We start from the raw sequence: 24,825 nt of genomic DNA on the forward strand, positions 1-24,825 counted from the left end.
AAATTAAATATAATGAATACAGAAATACAGTTTACTGAAAAGTCTGTTGTCTTCTGCTTTGTCACCTTGCTCTTCTGTTTAAATGTCATCACCCTTTCCATCGCTCTCATCTCCAGATTCTTCCAAATGTTTGAAGTATGAATGCTATTTGAGGCTTCACAGTAAAGGTTCAGGTCCACCCCTAGAGCTGGAAATGGCTTTTCCTAAACCTCTTTGGCTTTATCTTAGCAACTTCCAAGTTTCCCTTTCTGCCACTAGGAGGTGCTCTTATAAACATCAAAACTTAGAAAAGTTGCCCAACTTCGGGAGAATTTTTTTTTTTAGCTTCCTTTTAAGTAAATTAAAGTCTCATTTATTTTCAGTCTGAAAACATACCACTAGTACATAACAAAATGTCCTCTCTCTGAAATGCCTTCCCATCCAACTTGAAAACCTTAAGGCCAAACTCTTCTCTTGCAAATAGCTCTACTTCTGTACTACTCTGTCACTGAATTTTTTTATTCAAATGAATTGAGATTGTGAATCATTTTGTGTGACTATGATACAGATTTTATATTTAAAGTAAGCTAATTTGAACTTGCTAGGAAACAGAAGCACTACATTAATGAAAACTTCACGGATAAGGACCTGAAATAAAGAGGCAGCAGCAGCTGTCTTTTGTCTGTTTGTTTCACTGAATGTCTGTCTTTGCTCACCTTTCCCGTCACTAACCTGGAATGAGATTAGAATATGGAGGAGTCTGTGGAACATGAGGACAACCCCATATTCTGTTGGCTTTTAAAGGCATCTTCTGCTAGGACTGTGGCTCTGGAAGGGGTCTAGTGTGGGTGTGCATGATGCAGAGAAGTTGCGTGTCCTACACCGTGTTCATCCCTGTGGCCCTGAGAGGTTAGAGAGGAGGGTCTTAGGAGCAGACCTGGTGTGAGGAGAGGAGAGGGGAGAGGTGCTGGGGGAGTCATGTTCATCAGACTTCTGTCTGTCAGTTGAGGGGAAAGCTGTGTGACCTTGGGCAAGTCACTCAGCGCCTCTTGACCTGTTTCTTCATCTGTGAAATGGGAGTTGAACCAGATGACCACAGAGGTCTGTTCAGTTGTAATAGTCTGTAATTCTCGAAGATAACGCCATCCAGTAGAATTTCCTGCGATGATGGAAATGTCCTGTAACTGCGCTCTCCAGTGCAGGAGCCTCTAGCCACGTGTGGCTGTTGAGCATTTTTGAAATGTGACTGGTACAACTGAGGAACTTTCTAATCTTAATTTACTTAAATTTAAGTAGCCACACGTGACTGGTGACTGCCATATTGGGCCGCGCAGCTCCAAGATACAAAAGGACTTATATTAGAGAAAAATAAAATGTATAATCTCAGTGGAGGCATTAATGGATGTCACAGGTGAATAATGTAAACTAGGATTCATATAAATTGTCCTGAATATGCCACGTTAGTCCCATTTCCTTTGGGTAGCGAACTGTCCTGTGAAGCAGAGCTATGAGTGGGAGTGAGATGGAAGGGAAAAGCTTTCAAAAGGGATGGAGACGCATGCATCTGGGTGAGCTTCAGTAATTAAGCACCAGAGTAGCTGGGCATATTTCCCTATCACCCTTCCAAAGCAGCTGAGTTTTCAGCAGTTCCTGGTACTACCCTGCCCTCCTTCCCCTTTTCCCCAAAACTAAAGGCGATGATCTTTAGGCCAGTTGGGGACATGGGCAGCCAGTGGACTCTGGATGTGCCTGAGCCCTGGGCTTGACCTCTGGAGCTCTTCTAAGGTTCCAGGGATTGGTGACAGCCGCGAGATGCCAGGCCCCAACAGTCAGTAATGTTTGCTCTGATAAAATATTAATCCAGTTATTAAAATATCTCCTCCTTCCCCACGATGAAGGAGTATATCCGAGAACAACCCAGCACAAAGCTGCCTGACCCAGAAGTCATCCAGTTCTGTGTCTCCATCTTCAAATGCTCCAGGCTCCTGTTCCCCAGATGGCGTCGATCAGCAGTTCTTAGAGGACTTCCACAGGGTGACCAAAGGGGGCTCCACCGAGGACTCCAGCCAGTACTACTGTGACAAGGTGCGTGACCCCAGGTGCTGCGGCTGAAGTGGCAGCCGACCCAGCCAGGCCTCCCGTGCAGGGCTGCCTTACGGGCGATTAGGTGGTTATGACTCAAAGAAAATAGCATATCGCCAACCACTGGAGAAAGAAGTGAGATAACTGATGATTTTCTGACGTTCTCCAGAATGATGGTGACGGCTACTTAGTCTTGATCCGCATCACACCAGATGAAGATGGAAAATTTGGATTTAATCTAAAGGTATGTTGTGTGTAATTTATAAGGACATTTGATGCTCTGAAACAGTCTTTAGATGACTTTTTAACTTCCATTAGAAATGTGCCACGTACCCAAGGCTGCATAAGAAAATTGGCTCAGCCTTCAGAATTGGGAGCTTTTCTTTGTGGCCATAGTAGCTGCCTCACACCGAGTGCCTGCTCTGTGTACTTATTTATATCACCTTATTGAGTTCTTCTATTAAGTGGTGAAATTGGAATTTTAAAACCCTTTTTTTTTTTTTCTTGCGGTACGCGGGCCTCTCACTGTTGTGGCCTCTCCCGTTGTGGAGCACAGGCTCCGGACGCGCAGGCTCAGCGGCCATGGCTCACGGGCCCAGCCGCTCCGCGGCATGTGGGATCCTCCTGGACCGGGGCACGAGCCTATGTCCCCTGCATCGGCAGGCGGACTCTCAACTACTGCGCCACCAGGGAAGCCCTTAAAACCCATTTTATAGATGCACACTAAGGCTCAGAGAGATGGGAACCCCTCAGCATTGCTAAGAGAGAACAGTGGTTCAAGTGCAGGGCCATCACCCTCCTCTGCCTCCCTCTAGGCAGGCTCTGCAAGCTATGACCTGCAGGCCAAATCCCATCTGTTTTTATAAATAAAATTTTATTGGAACGCAGACACCTCATTCATTTACAAATGGTTTGTGGCTCCTTTGGCACTACGGTGGCAGAGTGGAGAAGTTGCAACAGAGCCCTCTGTCCCGCAAAGCCAAGATAGATAATATCTGGCCCTGTACAGAAAAGGTTTACTCTAGAGCAAAGTGAGGGCAGGTGGTCTTTGCTGCCCACCCCGCAGCTGCCATCACGCACTCCTTTCCAATACCCGCAGCCCTGCTGACAGCCTGTTCTCGGAGGTCAAAAGCCCTCACGACATGGGGCCTTTCTACAGCTCCTCTCCTCCACTGAAAACCCCCTGTCCCTCCGCAGTTAGGGGCTGTGCTTCTTGAGTCCTTCTCCAGGGGATGTTTGCATTTTTTGAAAGGAGGCTGCTTCCTCTAAGTGCATCTTTGGTCTGTGGAAGGTGGGGATGGCAGTGGGAGGCTTCTGAGCAGCCTTCTTTCTGGTTGGCCCACTAGACCCAGGGACCCAGGAACCTTGTCATTCCGAAAGGTGCCAACGCCTGCAATTAGAATAAGTTCAAGGGAAGTTTGAGCCCTCCCTTGTGTCAGAGATATCTGCATGTCTTTGTTGCTGTGAACGACTCAAGTGGTTTTTTAATCTACATGTTTACAGGGAGGAGTGGATCAAAAGATGCCTCTTGTGGTATCAAGGATAAACCCAGAGTCACCTGTAAGTAAACATATTCTGTTATTTCCCAAGTTTGCTTTCCCCTACATGTAACAGATTTCTGTTTCTGTGTCCTGTTTCTTTGTTACTGGCAGCAGAGAGTGTGTGTACATGCATATGCACATAGATAGAAGGAAAGAATGGAGGCCTTGTTCCAGAGCCTTGTGGTCCCCGAAGCTGCAGCACCAGCATCACCTGGGAGCTCATTGGAAATGCAGACTCTTGGGCCCCACCCAGACCTCCTGGACCAGGATCTGCATTTTAACCAGATCCCCGGATGACTGGTGTGCACGTTGAAATGTAGAAGCCCTGCCCGAAAGAAGGAAACTGGGGCTTAGAGTTTGCTGTTCTGCTCGCTCCGAGTGGGCTCACGGCCCCTGTATCCCTCCCCCTCCCCACTTTCAGCCCTCTATCTGGGGCTCTAGGCATCTAGGAGGTGATTTGCTTTTGTATAACAGTGAGCACCAAAGGGTCCCTGTGCCTCCTAAGAAGGTGCCTGTTTGGGAGTTTTACTCTTAAGCTTTGTGGTTTACCTTTTCTTACTGCTTGTGGCCTCTGTGAGTTAAGAAGCCTTTCATTCCCACACTGTTCAATGCATGGCTTCTCTCCATAATGGCTTCTGCCTTTGGGGTTATGTTTGCAAAGGCTTTCTCCATCACAAGATAGATAAATACTCGCTTTTAGCTGACGAATCATTTTCTTTTTCTTTTTCTTTTTTTTTTTTTTTACCGGTATACGAGCCTCTCACTGCTGTGGCCTCTCCCGTTGCGGAGCACAGGCTCAGCGGCCATAGCTCACGGGCCCAGCCATTCTGCGGCATGTGGGATCTTCCCAGACCGGGGCACGAACCCGTGTCCCCTGCATCAGCAGGCGGACTCTCAACCACTGCGCCACCAGGGAAGCCCTGACGAATCATTTTCTAACCACACATCTAGACAACAAAAGATAGAGGCATTGAAGTCATTATGACATTACAGTAATAAGTGAAGCCTGGCTACCATAGAGAAATAGCCTCAGTAGTTTTCTTAGCTTTACTCCAAAATGTTTCATAACGTAGGTTCTGAGCAGGACTCCTTTAAAATCCCACTGCCAGCTACCATGTCAACATTGCAGTGGAGGCAAAAATAAAGACAGTAATGCCTGAGGGAGAAGAAGAGAACTTGGTCATGGTCTCAAGTGTCGGGGCTCAGAAAACATCAGGTTCTTCCCTTGAGGATTGTGTTATGATAACAGAAGAAACTCGCTCTTCCCCCATGCAGGCGGACACCTGCATTCCTAAGCTGAACGAAGGGGATCAAATTGTGCTAATCAACGGCCGGGACATCTCAGAACACACCCATGACCAAGTGGTGATGTTCATCAAAGCCAGCCGGGAGTCGCACACACGGGAGCTGGCCCTGGTGATCAGGAGGAAAGGTAACAGCCACCCGCGGGGGAGGAGCCTTAGCAAAGAGGGCCTTCCACAGCCTGTTCCATGGTTTTGCGATGTTGCACTTGTAGCCAACATGGGAAAATCAAGGGCTTTCCCGTGACCACCTGATGGCCGACTTCTCCCTTGAAAAATATGGAGATCTGCCTCCACAGGGCCCCATCCCTCATGGCCAGTCCTCTGCAGGTAGGCAGCACCCTCCACCCCTTTTTATACTAGGTGTGACCCTCCCCTCCCCCATTCCTCCCAGGCCCAGCTCAGCCTACTTCACACACCCCTCTTAGCTGCCTGGCCCTGTCTGCATTTGCATATTCAACCCTTCCTCAAAGGACCAGGTTATATTTTATTCATGTGCATTTGGTTTTTGTTGCAGAGGCGGTAAGCAGAGTGGGGCAGGAGCCTGGCTGCCTTGGGGCTCTTCGAACTCTGCCTCCTACTGGGTTCAGGGACCTTGAGCAAGTTTCTCACCCAATCTGTGTTTCAGTTTCCTCTAATGTAAAATGAGGATGACATAGTCGCTACCTGCAAGGGTCCCTCGGAAGAGTAAATGATACTCATACTGGAAGGCATCAAAGATGCTGCCCAGTACTTGGTGGCCATTTGAAAGGCGACCTCTGTTGAATATAGCTACTATTATCGTTGTTGTCGTTGTTGTCATAAAGCAACAAGCCGAGTCCTCGCGTCCTCCTTCCCAGCTCTCAAATACTGCAGGTGGATGAAGTACGCGACTCAAGCCCTGGCCCCGCGTCTCCGTTCTGCCCTCACAGTTGTCGGCACAGCCCACGCCCCCTCATGCCTGCCTTCTCTGTTCCCACCGAAACTCCCAGTGCCAGCTCTCATCCCACCTCCTCCGTGAGGCCCTGCCAGATCTCTCCAGACCCCTACCCACCTCCTCCCACCACCCATCCCCACCAAACCCAGCTCCGTGCTCGGCACACAGTAGGGGTCACTAGTGACAGTAGCTGATGTCTCTGCAGCACCAGCGAAGTGCCTGCACTGTGTTAATCGCTTTGCGTAATTATCCTCTTCAACTCTTACAATGTTCTCGTGAGGTTGGTATTCCTACCCCCAAATGAGGAAGCACAGAGAGGTTAAGTAAGTTGCCGTGTGTCTGATAAGGCCACGTGATAATAGAGAAGGAAGGAATCCAGCGATCGGGAGCAGGCCTCTCCACATGCAGTGCCGTGTGACGTGCTGGCCAGTATGAGGGGCTGGAACGAGAGCATTCCGGCCGGGCCGGCGGGGAGGGGGTCCTCCACCAACCCATGGCAAGGGGCTGGCGCCTGTGTGAGGTGAGGGAAACAGATGTCTGTAGACGATTAGAGCTTAAAGAGCAGTGCCACTGATTTTCTATCACTGTAATGGTAAGTTCATTTTTAAAAGAAACATTCAAGTAAAAAATGAGTTGATTAAAAGAAAAATAGTAACATAGGGAATAGCAGATAGGACAGAAATCATGAAAATAAGCAGAAGATCTGAGCTTCTGTGGTCAGTGGGAAGAATGTGGTCTTTAGCGTCAGACATGTGGACTGAATTCCCGTGTCCCACCCTGACAGGCTGGGTCACTTTGGACAGCTCTTTTGCCCTGTGAATCAGTGTCCTCATCTGTAAAATGGGAATAAAGACCGCTGGTTCAGAGTTGTGAGGATTCAGTTCAACTATGTGGAAAACACAAGAGTGGTTCCTTTCTTTCTCCTTTCCTGTTATCTTGAAGGCAGTGGGGAGTCATTGAAGGCTCTTGGGTAAGGGAAGTGACTTCTCTTTCTGGGTAGAAAGGGAACATTCAGAGATGATCCCAAAGTTTGAAGTGACTAGACAGAAAGAGGCACGTGAGGCTGGGAAGTATTGTGCTTGGTTGGGGAGAGGGGGTCCTCTGTTTGTTTTTACCTGTATTGAGTCTGATGTGAAGGGAGATTTCCAAAGAGGAAGCACAGAGGAGACTAGAGATGTTTACTTGGGAGCCTCCCACCTAACAATGGCCTCGAGTTAGAGACTAACTGACTGAGCTCTGCGGGGCGGTGGTGGTGTGGAGACAGGGTCAGGCCCCGCACCAGTTTCCTGCAAAAATGCCTGTTTTAAGGGAGCAAATGAAAGGGACCGGAGAAGGAAGGAAGAGCAGGGGTAGAAGAATAACCAGGTCACAGAGAGCAAAGGGAGAAAATCTGTTTTCTTTAAAAACGTCCTTTCCCTTTCTCTTATCTTTGGCAAAAGCCTCTTGAGTACTAAACACAGTCATTTAAAACTAGCCAGCGGGCTTCCCTGGTGGCGCAGTGGTTGAGAGCCCGCCTGCCAGTGCAGGGGACACAGGTTCGTGCCCTGGTCTGGGAAGATCCCACGAGCCGCGGAGCGGCTGGGCCCGTGAGCCATGGCCGCTGAGCCTGCGCGTCTGGAGTCTGTGCTCCGCAACGGGAGAGGCATTTTGTATAATTAGTACATATTGAATCATTCAACGAGAAGTTGTATCTTTGGTGAAAATGATTACTGTGTGCTTAATCATTTAATAAGATGTTTTAAACCATCTGCATTCAGGTGTCGTAAGTCTAATTTGGGGGGAGGAATCCCATCACCCAGCACGTGGCTGCGCAAGCCAGACAAGCTCTTTCTCGTCCGCTGCAGCTGTCCACTCGTTTGCTGACATCAAATCTGAAGATGATCTGAACCAGCTTTTCCCAGAGGCCATTTTCCCCGTGTGTCCGGAGGGTGGAGGCACGCTGGAGGGATCCATGGAACAGCTAAAGAAGGGCCTCGAAAGCGGGACGGTGCTGATCCAGTTTGAGGTAAGAGACCCCCAGTGCCTCGGTGGGCTGCTCAGCTGCTGCCAGGTCATCTAAGTCACCAGGCAGCTGTGCTCATGGAGGGACCACAGAGGGACTCATGACCTCAGGGAGAAAGCGGGCTGGGGACCATGGCCCATCGCTTGCCCCCCGTTCTAGTAACGATCAGGAGTCATGGAGAAACGTCAGAAATCGAGGAGGTGGGACTCTGAGCATGTTTAGCTGCCAACACAAAAGCTCAGAACACTCGGCAGTCGAAGGTAGTGGAGAGGCGGCGTGGATGGGTGCAGAGGGATGATGGGGGAGCTGGGCCCCGTGAGGGCACAGGGGCTGGGCTTCCCAAGGTCCCCAGAACCGTGTGGACACGAAACCAAAGTCAGACCACGTCTTCCCTCCCCAGGAGCGACCTCTGCTCATGGGATTGAGCCTGTTGACAAAGGCACATGCAGAGACTTCACAAAACAAAGTAGGACCCAAGGAGACTTGTGTTCAAGTCAGCTTTACTGATCACTAACAGAATGAAAACACAGTATGTTTGTCTTCCACATTTTTAAAAAGTTGTAGAAAACAGAGTAGTTCGTGCAGTAAAAAGGTAACAGAAGAGCACAGAGAAGCATAAAGTAGGCCAGTGAAAGAAAACTGATCATGATTAATGACAACATACACAGTCTGGATCCCTAAATTAGGAGAGAGTCTCAGGTCAGATTCAAAAGCGGAAATCTGCACTGCCGAGTTTATTGGAAAGTTGTATAAAGGAAAAAGTCACAGAAGCAAAACTAGGACATTTATCAAATATATGTGACTGCATATTGATTCAGGAAGGCATGAGTAATGTGAGTATCAAACAAGAAGGAAGCAAAGCAGAGAGTCTTGAGTGAGAGAAAGGTTTATTCTATAATGGTGTAAGGAATAGAATGTAAATAAAATACATTATTAAAGCAATGTGTATTGAACAATAGTAAGAAGTAAAACCCACAAGGGAAAGGTGAATTGACCCCACCAAAAACAATCAATAGGAAATTTTGAACTTGACAGCCTTGACAGATAATATAGACAAAAAATAAGCTGGAATCAGGATAAGAGGGTAGGAATAATATAGTTACTTGGATAGACTTGCTAGACATATACTGAACATCTACAAAGAGAGAGAGCTCTTCTTTCCAGTTGCCTGAGGAGGCTAGGTAGGCTTAAGATTTTAAAAGAAGAAAATGTAGAAGTTGTATTCTCTGGCTTTTCATTGCAAAAAAGCTCAAAATTGAGACATACTTTTTTAAAAAATTTATTTTATTTATTTTTGGCTGCATTGGGTCTTCATTGCTGCGCGCGGGTTTTCTCTAGTTGCAGTGAGCGGGGACTACTCTTCGTTGCGGTGCGTGGGGCTCTCATTGCGGTGGCTTCTCTTGCTGTGGAGCATGGGCTCTAGGTGCAGGGGCTTCAGTAGTTGTGGCTCACGGGCTCTAGAGCGCAGGCTTAGTAGGTGTGGCACACAGGCTTAGTTGCTTCGCAGCATGTGGGATCTTCCTGGACCAAGGCTCGAACCCGTGTTCCTTGCATTGGCAAGCGGATTCTTAACCACTGCGCCACCAGGGAAGCCCCGAGACAAACATTTTAAACACTAAAACTCAATTATATTTAAACACTCTCCAAAATAATTGAAACAAGGAGCACTTCAAAGCCAGAATATATCAGTTTTATTCTTTTTGGAGGGAGTCGAAAAGGAAAGTCAGAGGGGAACGGCACTGTGGAGTCATTTGTTCTTTCATTCAACGAGTATTAGGTATTCACCACGTGCCAAATGCTACATCAGGAGCACAGTGAGGGAAGGAGAAGCTGGATTTCTGACCCCAAGGAGCTTACGGTCTAATTTTGGTATATTTTTGGGAATGTATCACGAGTCCCAGAAACAGCTAAAGACCAAGATAGGGTGAGATTTCATTCCACAGACTGTATGTTCTGTAGGGACTGGAGGTGAGAGGATTCCAGGAGGTCCTCTGGGGTGACATGTAATGTTAATAGAGGGTGGATGGGATTAAGTGTGGAGGGGAGGGTATTCCAGGAGGGTCACAGCCTCCTGGACCCTAATGCAGACTAAGCTCAGAGGGTGTCAGGTAGGAAACAGGCCTCCCGGGGGTGAGCAGCGCTCAAGGAGTCCTGGGAGATGTCGCCAGGTGATGGAAGCCCTTCACCCAAGACGAACCGGGTCTCTTTGATAAGATTGTCCACAAGGAGGCGCTGTGGGCTCTTGGTGAGGAAAAAGACGGTGCCTGGTCTTGACCGATGCTGCAGAAAATGCCCTGCACTTTCCTGTTTTACATACAGGAATCCCCTATCAGGTTTTCCTTGAACAGTGTTCATTGAAATTCATTAGGAAGATAAAAAATGCTTTAGAAAGAAGTACCCACTTGTCCCCCTGTGTTTTTAAGTAGTATTTCTCAAAGGGTGACACCCTGACCATCTGTACGGATATCACCTGAGGAGCTTGTTTAAACGGGCCCAGCCCTTAACTACTGAATCAGCCACACTGGGAGGGAGGGGGCCTGGATATTGCTTCTTAACAAGATCACCAGGAGGTTTTAATGCACAGGCTGATCCTGCGGATGGGAGAGTCAAGATCGTACCAGAGCCATTGTCCCGCTGCTGCCCATCCTAAGTCCTGCCTTTAGAGCTTATGGTTGGACTAGAGAAGAAATAAGATATGGAGAACATAGAATTTTTAGGGTTAAATTTTAGTACGTACACATTTCCTTCATTTAGTTTAAACATTTCCTAGAAATTAAGTCGAAAAACCTTCTTTTTAAATAAGTAAATTTGAATTCCAAAATACAGAACATAACAGCAGATCTGCTCTGTGATGGAGCCGGTGGGATCCATGGAGCCCTGCCTGTCCGTCTCCACACTGCCCCCCAAGGACCCCTAGACTGTGGAACACAATTTAACAACCACTGCTAGAGGTGGGAGAAGTTGTCTCACACAGCTGCTAGAGGAGGGGAATCCTAAAGGAAGACAAAGGGAAACCTTTAATGCGCCCTGATTGTGTGCCAAGGGCTTTACAGGCGTGTCTCACAGCATTCTCACAGCAGCCTGCTGTAGGGCTGGATCAGGGTCTCGGAGAGGTTATCTCACAGTAAACGGCACAGCCTGACTGGAAACCAGGCAGGCTTCACTCATGGAGCTTGTTCTCTTAACAGCTGTAGACCCTTTGTGTAATTATATAGGTAACAACAACGTGCTGTTTCTACGTGAGAGTTGTTAGAATAGCATGACGTCAGAGCTAGAAAAGATCTGAGATGCTGTCTAGCCACGTGGAGCCAAGCAGGCTTCAAATCCTGACTCTACCACTCATTTCCTGGGTGACCTCAGGCACATCCCTTAACCTCTGTAGCCTCTACTTCCCCATCTGTAAATTGGGTATTTTGTGAGCTGGTTGTAAGAGTTAGATGAGATAAATACTTCATGCGTTGTCTGACGCACAGTCAGGGTGCAAAAAGCAACAACTATTATCATTCATAAATAGAGGAGTCTAAAGAACCTGCCCAGTCCACACAAGAGGTGGAACCCAGCACTGTCTGACTCCCAGAGTCTCGGCCATTCTGGTTCCCCACCTGCTTCTCCTCCAGTGCCGTCAGCAGGTGGGCGGCTTGGCTGTCGGAGGCTGTGCTCTGAACGGGAGCAGGAAGTGGGCGCTGGTTCCTAGCAGGTGCCCATGCCACCCACTCCGCAGCACAAAGGGCCTGTCCTGGGGTAGCTGGGCAGTGGATGGAATCCCTTTTGCAATGACAAGCTGGTTTTCAGCAAAGCTTGCTTTGAAGCATTTTCTTCATTAATGGAATTCCCCTGTCCCTCCCATCGCTTTCAGAAACAATTACAAATGTGTTCCAGAAAGCGTTGGGTCCCAGCTATAATAAAATCATGCTTAATAATTAGCATTTCTATAGCACTTCGGAGTCTACCAAGTGTGTCTCACATATGTTGTCTCAGTTGACTCTCACAGCAATTCCGTGAGACAGATATGGCCAGAATTATTTGGATCACTCCTTTATAAGTGGAGAGAACAAGGCTCAGAGGCTATGGAACTTGCCCAGTGTCACCCAGCTGGTCAGAGACAGAGCTGGGATTAGAATCTATGTTGAAAAGTCCATTGTCAGAACTCACCCGGTATGACCCAGTTCTTCACTCAACCTCTGATATGAGCCCTTCCCTCCAGGAGCTACACAGTGTGAGCTACTCAATGTGGGCAGTTTGCCAGCATTTGTGACCAGCCTCGAACTGCCTAAATACTGTGTTCAGGCAAGGTAGGGCATCCCTCTGTCTCTCGTGTAAAGGCGCCCAGACTTGGGGTTCACAAGGCTCCAAGTCCATTACCACCTCCAGGATGCTCTCCTCCTCTAAAGAACTCGTTGCCTCAGCCCCAGGGTCATTCCTTCCTGAGAGTAATTTGTGGCTCATTTCATGCTTTTTCCGAGTTGAGCTTTCTGTTTAGGCAAGGGAAAGGGTGTGCATTTGGTATAGACAGTGCTGGATAAAAGCTAAGTGATGATGTTAACTGTCCTTTGAGAAGTGGTTTCCCAGCAAGCAAAGGCCCCTTGTGCTCAACCTCATCCAATGGCCTTGCAAGCTCTTTGGAGACTTGTGGAATGCAGTTGATAGAAAATGAGAAACATTTATCCTCCCACCTCTCAGGACTGGCGAGTTAGAGCAGTGGCTACAAGGCTCCACCAGAGGTCGAGTCAAACTCGGATACCCCCGCCCCTCCCACCTCAGCATCTTCCCTCTTTGCCAGAACCAGAAGCCATCTTTTTCTCTCTTCTGACCACTGTTTCTCCCGAACCCACTCCTACATCATCCACTGTAAGAAACGTCCATTCCTGTCAAAACAGGTGACTTACTGGTCGCTGTGATCATTATAAAAGTTGATTTGGAAGGACAAAGGCAGCTGAAGACTTACACATACATGTAGGTGTACCTTCAAGATCAGAGCTCATACAAAAAGTTTTTTTTTAATTTTTCAAATTTTTTTTTTCTTTTAAGAAAGGCAGACATTATCAAGTATAACACTTGGAATACAAGGAGCGAACTGCGGGCTTTGGAATGACCACGTGAGTGGCCTTTACATTTCAAGTGCCGGGGACCAATATAAAGGAATTGCCACCCCACCTCATTGTCAAGTATTTATCTGTGAAAGGGACGCTGCAAGAATACTTGAGTATGCCAGCACTGGGATCTGCATTTGGTACTGTGATTTAAAGTAGCACTGTTAAAAATAATAATAAAGTAGCACTATTGAAAGTCCCCAGATTGCCAGCAACAATGTCAGTTCATTTCAGCAAACCTTTACAGGAAGGTAGAGAGAAACTCTGAGTACCCCGTCAGCAGTGTCCTTGCTCCCTGACTGGGTCTGTCAGGTACAAGGGAAAGTGGAAGTCCCCAGTGTGGACGAGCTGTCCGTGAGCAGTAAGTTGTTCTTATGTCTGCAAAGTGGAGGACAGCCTCTCGAGGCCTTCATGAAAGACGGGCTACCCTTAGCTTAGTTACGTGCCTCCATGCCACCTCTCGTCCTGCTTTACTCAAGTGCTTTGTCCCCTTTGTCCACAGCAGCAGATCCCATTATTCCTCGACTCTATAAACATTTTATTTAGCACCTACTATGTACCAGGCACAATGCTGGCCTAGGGTTTATGGTGGTGAACAGAACAAACAAGACACCTGCCTTCATGGAGACCACAGTTTAGTGCTTGATACAGAAAGCACAGTAAATAGCTGTTTTGAAAGTCGTTGCCCTGCGCTAGACTCTGGGTTATTGCCAAGGGCATGAGAGGGAGTCCGTTTCTACTATTTGCTCTCCTTACTCATTGTCCCTTCCAGTCCCTCCATTTTCTTTTCTTTTCTTTTCTTTTTTTTTTTTTGTCTTTTCCTTTTTTCTTCCCCCTTCTTGGGTTCTCAGTCTTCAAGAACTCCAGTGAGAATTCCCCCTTCATCTGGTTGTGCAGTTGATGGGGTGCTTGCTTCCACTGTGCCAGCCCTTGCCAGCATCCACCGGATGGAGCCAGTTGGGTGTCCAAAGCCTTTATCTGAGCGATGTGAGCAGGTTTCCCATCTTTGGTTGGGCCAAAAGTCTGAGGAGATCAGAGTCATCTCCTGATGCCCTCTCTCTACTTTTAGATGATTTTTTCAAAGGAGGAATGTTTAAACTGGAAAACTGTATGTCTTATCCATCCCCGAACTGTGCTGGTCGACTCCAGCTCCCACTGTTCAGTTTTTGTCTTTGGAGGCCAGAGCCGGTGATATCGATGCTGCAATTTAAATACGGTTGTTCCACAGCAAACCCTCTCAGCTGATCTTCTTATAATTCACCCTTACGCTCACAGCTGCTTAGAACTACACTCTGATATGATGAGAACAAAGCATATGAGGACATAAAAAGTAAGATTTTAATAAAACTAAGTGATCTTATAACCCTCTGTCCCTGTGACCTTCTCCAGCCTCCAGATTGCTCTCATTCTAGGGCAGAATTTAAGGGACCTTAAAGGCTAGGAGCTCTTTCCTGCTTCACATACCTTTAGCCCAAGAATGAACAAAGCAAACTGTGTCATTCCAATGAGCAGTTCTTGAAAGAGCCTTTTCTCAATTTCTGGCTAATATAACAGTCTTCATAATAGCTCATTACCTCCCATCCCTGATCCTTCCAGAAAGATATACCTGTGTTTCCAGCACATCACTGTCTACTCCGGACCACCCTTCTCTGGGCAGTGTTTTCACACCCAGCCTGCCATGCAGCTCACAAGTTCTGGAGAAGAGTCCATAAATTGAAAGAACTTGAAAACCAACTGCTAACACCTTCAGAAACTAAGTGTGTGAATAGCACTGAAGCAATTCAGTGGGAATAGGGTTCAGTGTTAGCCTTGGCAAGGCAGGGATAAAAATGAGTGTGTTGTCAACCCTTCTAAAGGCAAAAAAAAAAAAAAATCTTAGCTTTATTCACCCAACTTTTTGTAAAAAATTTTTAATTTTATATATATATTTCTTTTGTTGTAGTTCTATTTTTTTTTTTATTTTTGCGGTACGCGGGCCTCTCACCGTTGCGGCCTCTCCCATTGCGGAGCGCAGGCTCAGCGACCATGGCTCACGGGCCTAGCCGCTCCGCGGCATGTGGGATCTTCCCGGACCAGGGCACAAACCCGTGTCCCCTGCATTGGCAGGCGGACTCTGTAGTTCTTTTTCTCACTTCAGTCATTTGAATTTTTTATATAAATTTATTTATTTGTTTATTTATTTATTTTTGGCTGTGTTCAGTCTTCATTGCTATTGTTGTGGTGCATGGGCTTCACATTGCGGTGGCTTCTCTTGTTGCAGAGCACAGGCTCTAGGCACACGGGCTTCAGTAGTTGCAGCATGCAGGCTCGGTAGTTGTGGCACACGGGCTTAGTTGCTCTGCGGCATGTGGGATCTTCCCAGACCAGAGCTGGAACCCGTGTCCCCTGCATTGGCAGGTGGATTCTTAACCACTGTGCCACCAGGGAAGTCCCTAGTCATTTGAATTTTTAAAAATTCATGTTGTAATAATTCAAGTAATTCAGAAATAGCCAAAGTAAAATTAATTGTTTTCTGACCCCCGTCTCCTTTAGCTTCTCTCTCTGTTGTAATTTACAGATAATAATTTGGTGTGTATCCTTGCATACTTGTTCCAGTGATCTTGCAAATATATTTTATACACACACATACATAAGTGCACACACATATGTTATATACACATTGTGCGTATGCTGTTATGTGTAGAAATGGGATCACCACTGTATTATTCTGTGACTTGCATTTTTCACTTAAATAGATGAGTGGAATCTGTACTTTTAGTCTATCTTATTCTATTACTTGCACATAATTTTGTGGTATAACTATATCAGAATTTAAGTCAACACTTTTCCCTGTTGGGAAATATTCAGGCTGTTTCCAGTTTTCTGCCAAAGAAAATATTTTGCCACCAATAAATTTCTTTGATATGTATCTTTGTGCATTTCTGTCGGATAAAGCCCAGGGTGTGCATATTTAAAAATTTGAAGACAGTGCTATAGTACTTTATTTTGTATTTTATTTTTAATACTTTACAATCCTATCAACAGATCATTACTGCTGAGATACATTCATATCCTTGTTGTGATTAAAGCCTTTTGCTAGATCTATGCTCTTCAGCTAGACCATCTCAAGTTGATTACATTTACACCTTTGGTGTTTTTGGGTTTTTTTTGGTGCGTTGGGTCTTTGTTGCGGTGTGCAGGCTCTCATTGCGGTGGCTTCTCTTGTTGCGGAGCTCAGGCTCTAGGCGTTCGGGCTTCAATAGTTGCAGCACATGGGCTCAGTAGTTGTGGCTCCTGGGCTCTAGAGTGCAGGCTCAGTTGTTGTGGCTCGAGGGCCTAGTTGCTCTGCGGCATGTGGGATCTTCCGAGACCAGGGCTCGAACTTGTGGCCCCTACATTGGCAGGCAGATTCTCAACCACTGCAGCACCAGCGAGGCCCTACGCTTTTGTTATTTGGAAAAGAAAAACTTTTTACCTCCAGGTTAGCTTTACTGGTTATATTCACTCAATTGGATTTCACTTCTATGCAGTTAGTCAGTTAGAACCAAATTTTCATTTAGGGGAATTTGACTCAGATATTCTCCTCCTCCCAGAATCAAACCAAAACTTCTAATAAATCATGAATTTATTTTAAGAAGGAGCCAGAGAGTTCATTAAAGCTCCCAGACCTTTAAGAAGTTGCTTAGTGGCTACTTGATTGTTATGAACTGAAATTGTAAAGATGATTAATAGTTGAGCCTAGGGAAAGATTGGAAATTCTGAACATTTGGAAAATGTATGAGACATAACATAATTATCATTACCAAAAATGTCTATGCTAATTCTCTCCTGGTGATTTCTGTGCAATTTGTTTAATAAAAGAACTAATAAGAGAAAAAACAGACCAACAGAGGCTGGTTTATAAAGCAAGAAATACAATTTGCAAAAATATACAGGGAAAGACATTGTTCCACCTCCCTATTCAAATTGTAAACACATTTTAGTTGATGATACTGGCTGCAATTTGGCGGACTAACCATTCTCTTACACCCCTGGAGGGCAACTCCATTTTGTGTGTGTGTGTGTGTGTGTGTGTGTGTGTGTGTGTGTGTGTATCAAAGTCCTCAAAAATATGCTTTAATGCAGTAATTCTGTTCCTGGGAGTTTATAGTAGCAAAAAATTGAAAATAGTCTAATCAAGAAGTAGAATAAAAGTTAAACTATGAAAACCTTATAGATTATTGAGCCAGTAAAAATCATGTGTATAGAGAATACTTCAAGTATTTAAATGACACAGGGAACTAGACACTATATAATAAGTGGGGAAAACAGCCTTCAAAATTATAGTGGTATTTCCCAGGACATGTCTTGTGAGACGTGAGATCCTCCATGGCCAAATTAGCTTGAGAAATCCTTAGCTAATCAGAATTTAATAAGGTTATGCACTACAGGACTTGTCGTCTTAGAGATTCATAGAACATAAGGTGACTTGTAGTATTTCCCAAATTTCCTTGACCTTGAAACTTTTTCTAAGCAATACCTAGTAGCTTCTTTCAGAATACTTGGGTTCTATAGAACATAATATGGAAAGTGCTAATAAATGTTCAGTCTCATTTTTTGTTTTTAAAAACATAGTGATATCTGTATATTTTATGTGTTTACATATATAATTACATATGTTTGTATATATGTGTGTGTGAAAAAAAAAGCTGGAGAAGATAGATGAAGGTCATCTCAGGACTTCCCTGGTGGCACAGTGGTTAAGAATCTGCCTGCCAATGCAGGGGACACGGCTTTTAGCCCTGGTCTTGAAAGATCTGACATGCCGTGGAACAACTAAGCCCATGCACCACAACTGCTGAGCCCACGTGCCGCAACTACTGAAGCCCGTGCGCCTAGGGCCCATGCTCCGCAACAAGAGAAGCCAGAGCAATAAGAAGCCCGCTCACTGCAACGAAGAGTAGCCCCCGCTCGCCGCAACTAGAGAAAGCCCGCCCGCAGCAACGAAGACCCAATGCAGTCAAAATAAATAAATAAAATTTTTTAAAAAACAGGTCATCTCAGGGTTGTGAAATTACTGGTAACTTTTTTCTTTATATTAGTCTGAATTTCTTAAATTTTCTGCAAAAAAAAAAAATCACTTCCAACACTGAAAAAAAAAGTTGTTTTTAAATTCCCATAAAGTTAACTAAAATCCACTGGTGAATAGTGTTTCACACTCTAGTTTGAAGTGGGGGACACAGTTGTATAGAAAAGAAAACTCAAAAGGGCAAGGAGAAACTTTGAGAGGGGATGGATGTATCTTACGCCTTTATGGTGGTGATGGTTTTATGGGCGTATACTTATCCCCAAACTCATCGAGTTGTACGTTAACTATATACCACTTTTTACATGTCCGTCATACCTCAATAAAATGTCACTTCAAAGAAAAAAACTCAAGCATTGGCGTCAGATCTGGGTTCAGCCTCTGGTTTTAATCTTGAGCAAAGCATTTAATCTCTGCCTCTCACTTAAAAAATAAGAATACTATTAATACCTCTCACAGAGCTGTTGTCAGCATCACATCAGGTACAGTACGAATGTGTCTAACATGTGCTTGTAGATATGCAAAGATGGTTTTAACTGAATTATTCACTAATGATTGCATGTATAGGGAAATACCTCTTTAAATGAATGTTTAAATGAAATTTACTATGTATTGGAATAAATGTTTTTACTGTGGGAGTATACTTCTGAAATGAATGAAATGAAATGCTCTTGTTCTTAGCAAAGAGTATGGTTCACTCTATTAAATTGGAGGGAAGTGTTTTTAGACTAATGTAAATGATTTCCATTTAATTTTTAGTCAGAATTCTTTCTTTTTCTCTACGTACTTTTAGCTCTTGTCAAATAATTGTCATAAAGATGAGGTTTTACTTACTGTGATCTATTATCTGTGACTCACACCCCTTCTTATGACTTTTCCTCAAAGATCATCATGTTAAAAAAAAAATTATTGAAGAATTTAGTCAGTTTCTCAGGGGATTGTAGAATTTCTTATTGGGAAGATTTTTCTCTTAATATATGAAATCACTGTTAAATGTTAAGATTTTGGTGCTGTGACTGGTAAACTTTACTGATGAAGTATATTTTCACACTCTCTCCATAGCTGTTTTTTGCAATGTTTTTTCTCTTTTTTTTTAACTTCTCTATTTGTCATTTAGCAACTCTACAGAAAGAAGCCCGGTTTGGCCATCACATTTGCAAAGCTGCCTCAAAATTTGGACAAAAACCGATATAAAGATGTATTGCCTTGTGAGTATCCGGCGTGAATACCTCCTCCCCGCTACCACACACACACTGAGATGATGTTTCCCTTTTTAAAACAGATTGTCTGGTATTCTGGAACGATTTTCAGTGTGTCTGTAAACACCACCGTCTTTACTGCAGCCGTTTCAAACTCTGAACAGTTGGGGAATAGTGTTTATGCTAATGAGGCGAGAGCTGCAGATGGGGCTGGGAACTGAACTCTTGTTTACTCGGTGCGATAAAAATAACACTAGGAATAATCAGTAAATGTCTTGCTCTCCCCACAGATGACACCACCCGGGTATTATTGCAGAGAAACGAAGATTATATTAATGCGAGTTACGTGAACGTAAGTTAAAAATCTGGATCGTGAGAAAAAGCACATTAATCACTGCAACAAGCGTGACAGTGGTGTGTGAGGTGCTTTGCAGTTGGCGAAGTGCTTTCCCGTTCACTCCCTCATTTCATCACCACAGCAGCCGTTGAGGGAAGGCAAAATAGTCTCATTTTACAGAGGATGAAACTAAGGTTCAGAGACATTTAATAATTTGAAAAGTCACAAAGCTAACGGAAGGTGAGACCAAAACTCAGATTCTGTGTCTCTGACTCCATCATCCACATGCCTTCTGTCCTCAACTGCAGACATTTAGGTGTTCTGTTGTTTTGGCCATTGGTATGTTTGTAACTTTCTGTGTTTTTCCCCCATGTCGTTACATCCTGCCTAAAAATAAGAAAAATAAGACCACCTCTGGGCATATAACCCAAAAACAAAAGGTAAAAGATTTCACATGTTGCGGGGAAAACATTCATTTCACTCTGAAAATGCATGTTGGGCAACTTAGCCTCTCTGAACCTCAGTTTCTTTATCTAAACCAGGGGTCAGCACACTTCTGTAGAGGGCCAGACAATAAATATTTTGGTCTCTGCAAGCCACGAGACAAAATTGAGGATATTAATAAGGTACTTATATAGCCGTTTAAAATGCAACCATGTGAGGGCTTCCCTGGTGGCGCAGTGGTTGGGAGTCCGCCTGCCGATGCGGGGGACACGGGTTCTTGCCCTGGTCCGGGAGAGGCCATAACAGTGAGAGGCCCGCGTACCACACACACACACACACACAAATGCAACCATGTGAAAACACAAAAAAACACCTTAGGCTTGCAAAGTGGCAGTTAAATTTGGCCTTCAGCCCATAGCTTACCAACCTCTGATCTAAATGAACAGATGACTTTTCAAGTTCTCAGGTTATAGCATGATAACAAGAACAACCAGCAAGAATGGGTCTGATCAGTGATTCCACTTATTCAAAAGCATCTGTGGGATTCATTGACCCTCACTTCAATATTCCTGGTGTCCTGCAAGCAGAGCATCAGAAATGGTGGGGCTGCTAAGACCATGCAGTCCTGGGGTGGGGACTGGCTGAGACCAGGGCTGAGGAAGCCCTTAACCCAAGCACCAACCAAACCATGAGTTAGGCACCTCCATTTACCTTTCCCATCTAAGAATGAGTGAATCCCAGTGCCGCTCCAAAGCTCAGCCAGTTCTGAGTGTTCTTTCATAGAAAAGACTTAGTTTAGAAGCAGAAGGAGAGCAGGGTGGGAGAGGGACACTGAGGACAGTTGAAAACGTTTTGACATCTAGCATTAATCAACTCAGATGGTAACCTTGTGAGGTGATGTGTTCATGAACTCGACTCTAGGAATCATTTCACAGTGTATACATATATCAAGCCATCATGTTGTACACCTTAAATATATACAGTTTTTATTTGTCAGTTATACCTCAGTAAAGCTGGGGCTGGGAGGGAGACTGATCGACTCAGTGGCACAAACATTGGCAGCCGTGCAGAAAGCAAAGTGAAACAGCAGTTGGTGGGATAAGCCTGTATGGCTTATGCTTCAAAGAAAATAAATATTTTGATAGAAAACCCTGCATAGGGAAAGATGTAAGCATGAGGATTGGCATGTGTTGCTGAAAATGCAGTTACCCAATATTGACTATATTTAGGATACAGCGGTGAAGGTCATTTAAACTCTTTTCCATCTCGTAGGTCCACTTCTGATTATCGCCTATTGACTATCATATAGTTTTATCTTAAATATCTAATGCTAGTGTTATTGTTAAATACTAGCATTTGAAGCTTTTTTTTTTTTTTGGCCGCATGGCTTGTGGGATCTTAGTTCCCAGACCAGGGATCGAACCTGCGCCCCCTGCAGTGGTAGTGTGAAGTCTTAACCACTGGACCGCCAGGGAAGCCCCTTTGAAGCATTTCTGAGAGTAGCTTTTTCTTTGATTATTCTTATTGGCCAAAAATTGATAGAGATGTTATTCTCGTGTGATGACAGTCACTAAGTGAAAGAATGTAAGATCCAGTTCCCTGTCCACCTTGTGGCAGTAACGGATTCTAATGCCTTAACAATCTCTTGCCAGATGGAAATTCCTGCTGCTAACCTTGTGAACAAGTACATTGCCGCTCAGGGACCCCTGCCACATACCTGTGCACAATTTTGGCAGGTAGTCTGGGATCAGAAGTTGTCACTCATCGTCATGTTGACCACTCTCACAGAGCGAGGGCGGGTAAGTGGCTTGATCTCCAATTCAGAAGTGTGCATGTCACACTGTGCTCTGCAGAACGTGAATTTCAGAGCTGGAAAAGGTCTTAATGAAATGTCACCCGGTCCAGCCCCTATGTGACCCATAAATCTCCTGTACAGAGCTACTGATGGATACCTCCAGTGACTGGAAGCTCAACACTTTTCCTGCCCACTCCCTGGCCTTTCCAAGCTAAGGAGTGATCAGACAGCCCCTTCCATTCCTGCCTCCGATCCATTATAACAAGCAGGAAGGCTCTTCACCTTGCCTTACCTGTCCAAGAACCCCTGTTTTAGCTGTGGCCTTACCCACCCAGGACAAGTGCTGGCCCTGAGAAGAGCAGTGTGAGTGCCAGGTTCACAATGGCCATAAAAAGTAGAAGAAATGACCTCTGTCAACCTCTGCTTGTGTTGCAGCAAAACCTGATGCAAAAAAGAGGTGAGAAGGGCTTAATTAGGAGAGTGATGGGCACCCTGCTGTGCTCAGCCTGACGTGCATTTTCCATAGGAACAGATCACTTTTGATATAACAGAAGTCAGTGTGCAAGGGACACTGTGCAGCATGAGTTCTCTAACTTCTGCCTGCATCTGGGTATCTTCATTATGAAGTGTTTATCCAGAAACACATTCCAAAATCAAATATAAAGCAATTTTGAACCACCTATTTTGAATGATCTTTGTGCCACTTCCTCCCAGGCCTGTCTTTGGTATGTAGCTCAGAATTGAGCTGTGCTGAAAGTCAGAATACAGGACTGGAATGGATAGTATGTTTGAGGAGATCAGGCTACCCTCTCACCCAAAACAGCAAAATAAGTATTCCTACTAGTTCTAGAGAGACCCGTGGATTGCAGAGGGCTTTCACACAGGTTGTCCCAGGCAGATGGCTCCCCGCCTTGGCTAAAACACTTCCAGGGTCCATCCATGAGTACTCGGCTCTGATTTTTTTAAAAATCCCTCTTTACGACACGCTGAAATCCACGTCACTTTGAACCACCACCCCACCTGCTTCTCTTACCTGGAAGACTCAGTAATAAGTTACCCTTCTCTTCTATGCAATGCCCTTTCAGATATGTGAAAATAACCCTCGACTTCCATTAAGGTGGCGGTCAGCAAAAATTGTCTGGTCTTCGTCTCAGTGGTGCTGTTAGCCAGTTTCCCCATTTTGTACTCAAGCATTTGACTCCGGAAACCTACATGCAGCACGCTGGTGGGGCTCTGGAGCCAGACGATCTGGGTTCAGAACACGTTCTTCTCGAGCAAGTTATTTAACCTCTCTGACCCTCAGCTTCCCTGAATATAAACTGCAGATACTAGTGCCGCCTCGGAGGGTTTGTGAAGACTAAGACGATATATATGAAAAGCCTAGAGAGCTGCCTGTCGCAGGTGTCCAGCAAACATTAGCTACTGTGTGTCTGTGTGGCCATGATTATCATCCCTGGGAGGATGAGCCGTCAGATCTGGCCTTCTGCGTGCGCTTGGGCTCCTCGGGCTTTCCATCTGTCATTCTCTGTGTTGGCTCTCACCCTTAGCTTCTTGTCACTCACAGTCTCCATCAGAATCTCTTCTCTTCACATAAGTCACCATTTAAAACATGTAAAGGCCCTCAAGCAGTAGAAATCTCCTTCTAGAATACCGTGAGTCAGAGGCGTTGAGGGTGCTCTTCGGGGAGCAGGTGCTCGTTCTCTCAGCTCTGCTTCCAGCCCTGGCCGTCTCTCCATCTTGTCTACCTGGTTACCGTGAGAACTCTCAGAAGCTTTGCTGAAATCACCAGGCAGCAGGTCTACGGCATCACCTGATCTCCTTGTCTGGAAATCTTGTTTTTGCCTATTTTTAATTTTTGTTTATATTCCGGTTTTGTATGCATGTGTGATTTTCTGATCTTGTTTTGGAAAGGCAGTGAAATTACTGGGACCTTTTTTGAACTTAGGGAACTCCAGCTGGCTCACAGTCCTATCCTGTCCTCTCTCTTTTCCTGGAGCGCCTGCACCCATCTTGTTCCGTGGTGTCCTGGGTAAGAGGGCAGATGCTAGGGCCATGCTTCCTGAATTCGAATCCCTGCTCGGTCCCTTCCTACCTGTGTGGCTTAGGAAACCTGCAGAACCTCTGCGTAAAATGGAATAATAATGACACCGATCGTCGATTTGTGGAGTAACTGAATGAGTTAATACAGGCAGCTTTCTTGGAACAGTGCTTGGCACACAGTAGATATTATACAGATGCTAGCTAGCAGTAATAGTAGTTTGGGTACACCTTAATTGTTGCCGGGGCTGTACTATTACTGTAGTATTATTTATTATGATTCTTCAAATTGGCTCACCTTTTTTTGCTTTAAAAAATTTCCTTTGGGGCTTCCCTGGTGGCGCAGTGGTTGAGAGTCCGCCTGCCGATGCAGGGGTCACGGGTTCATGCCCCGGTCCGGGAAGATCCCACATGCCGCGGAGCGGCTGGGCCCGTGAGCCACGGCCGCTGGGCCTGCGCGTCCGGAGCCTGTGCTCCGCAACGGGAGCGGCCACAACAGTGAGAGGCCCACGTATCACAAAAAAAAAAAAAAAAATTTCCTTTGAAATATATATCTGAAATGGAAGCCCAGTATCACTTGCCATAAAAAGAAGGTATGTGTAAAAATGCGAAAACCACAAGACAATGTTTTTAAAGTCTAAATAAATATTCTTGCCTTCCAGGCTGTGAACCCAAGGCGTGCTTGCCCACACGCTCATGTGCTGTCTCCTAAAAAGAGAGTTAAAGTACTAGGGAGATAATGTTAAAGCTATCCTGGACCCCAACTGAGAAACTCTCTATGGCATACATGGAAAAACCCACTTTCCCACCGTGTGGTTCTATGCCGTTTAATACAGACCCCATCTCCTCCTAGCCTCCTACCAAATCCCACACTTTGCAGGCCTTGATCTGGGCCATTGTGGTATGTTATAGATGACAAGACATCGGCCTTGTTGTCTGCAGAATCTCCCCATATGAAACTGTGCCACGTTTGCCTGCCTGTTCTGTGACTCTGGGGAACGTGGATACTCCAGGTTTTCTCAGAAACTGCCCATGGAGGTGCTACTCTCAGAGCTCAT

At 45.4% G+C, this 24,825-nt stretch overlaps 1 protein-coding gene across 10 annotated transcripts in view; it reads left to right on the plus strand.

Moving 5' to 3' along the window:
* PTPN3 (protein tyrosine phosphatase non-receptor type 3) overlaps positions 1 to 24,825 on the plus strand; it is a 107,175-nt gene that overhangs the window by 74,486 nt on the left and 7,864 nt on the right. For all 10 annotated transcript variants that reach the window (XM_060154654.1, XM_060154657.1, XM_060154656.1 and 7 more), the window contains 8 exons: positions 1,878 to 2,064; positions 2,231 to 2,305; positions 3,565 to 3,621; positions 4,878 to 5,034; positions 7,664 to 7,824; positions 19,073 to 19,163; positions 19,445 to 19,506; positions 21,588 to 21,734. In XM_060154654.1, coding sequence (XP_060010637.1) covers positions 1,878 to 2,064; positions 2,231 to 2,305; positions 3,565 to 3,621; positions 4,878 to 5,034; positions 7,664 to 7,824; positions 19,073 to 19,163; positions 19,445 to 19,506; positions 21,588 to 21,734 — 937 coding nt within the window. The remainder of the gene's footprint in view (positions 1 to 1,877; positions 2,065 to 2,230; positions 2,306 to 3,564; positions 3,622 to 4,877; positions 5,035 to 7,663; positions 7,825 to 19,072; positions 19,164 to 19,444; positions 19,507 to 21,587; positions 21,735 to 24,825) is intronic.

The sequence above is a fragment of the Lagenorhynchus albirostris genome, chromosome 7 (assembly GCF_949774975.1).
Source record: "Lagenorhynchus albirostris chromosome 7, mLagAlb1.1, whole genome shotgun sequence".
NCBI lineage: Eukaryota > Metazoa > Chordata > Mammalia > Artiodactyla > Delphinidae > Lagenorhynchus > Lagenorhynchus albirostris.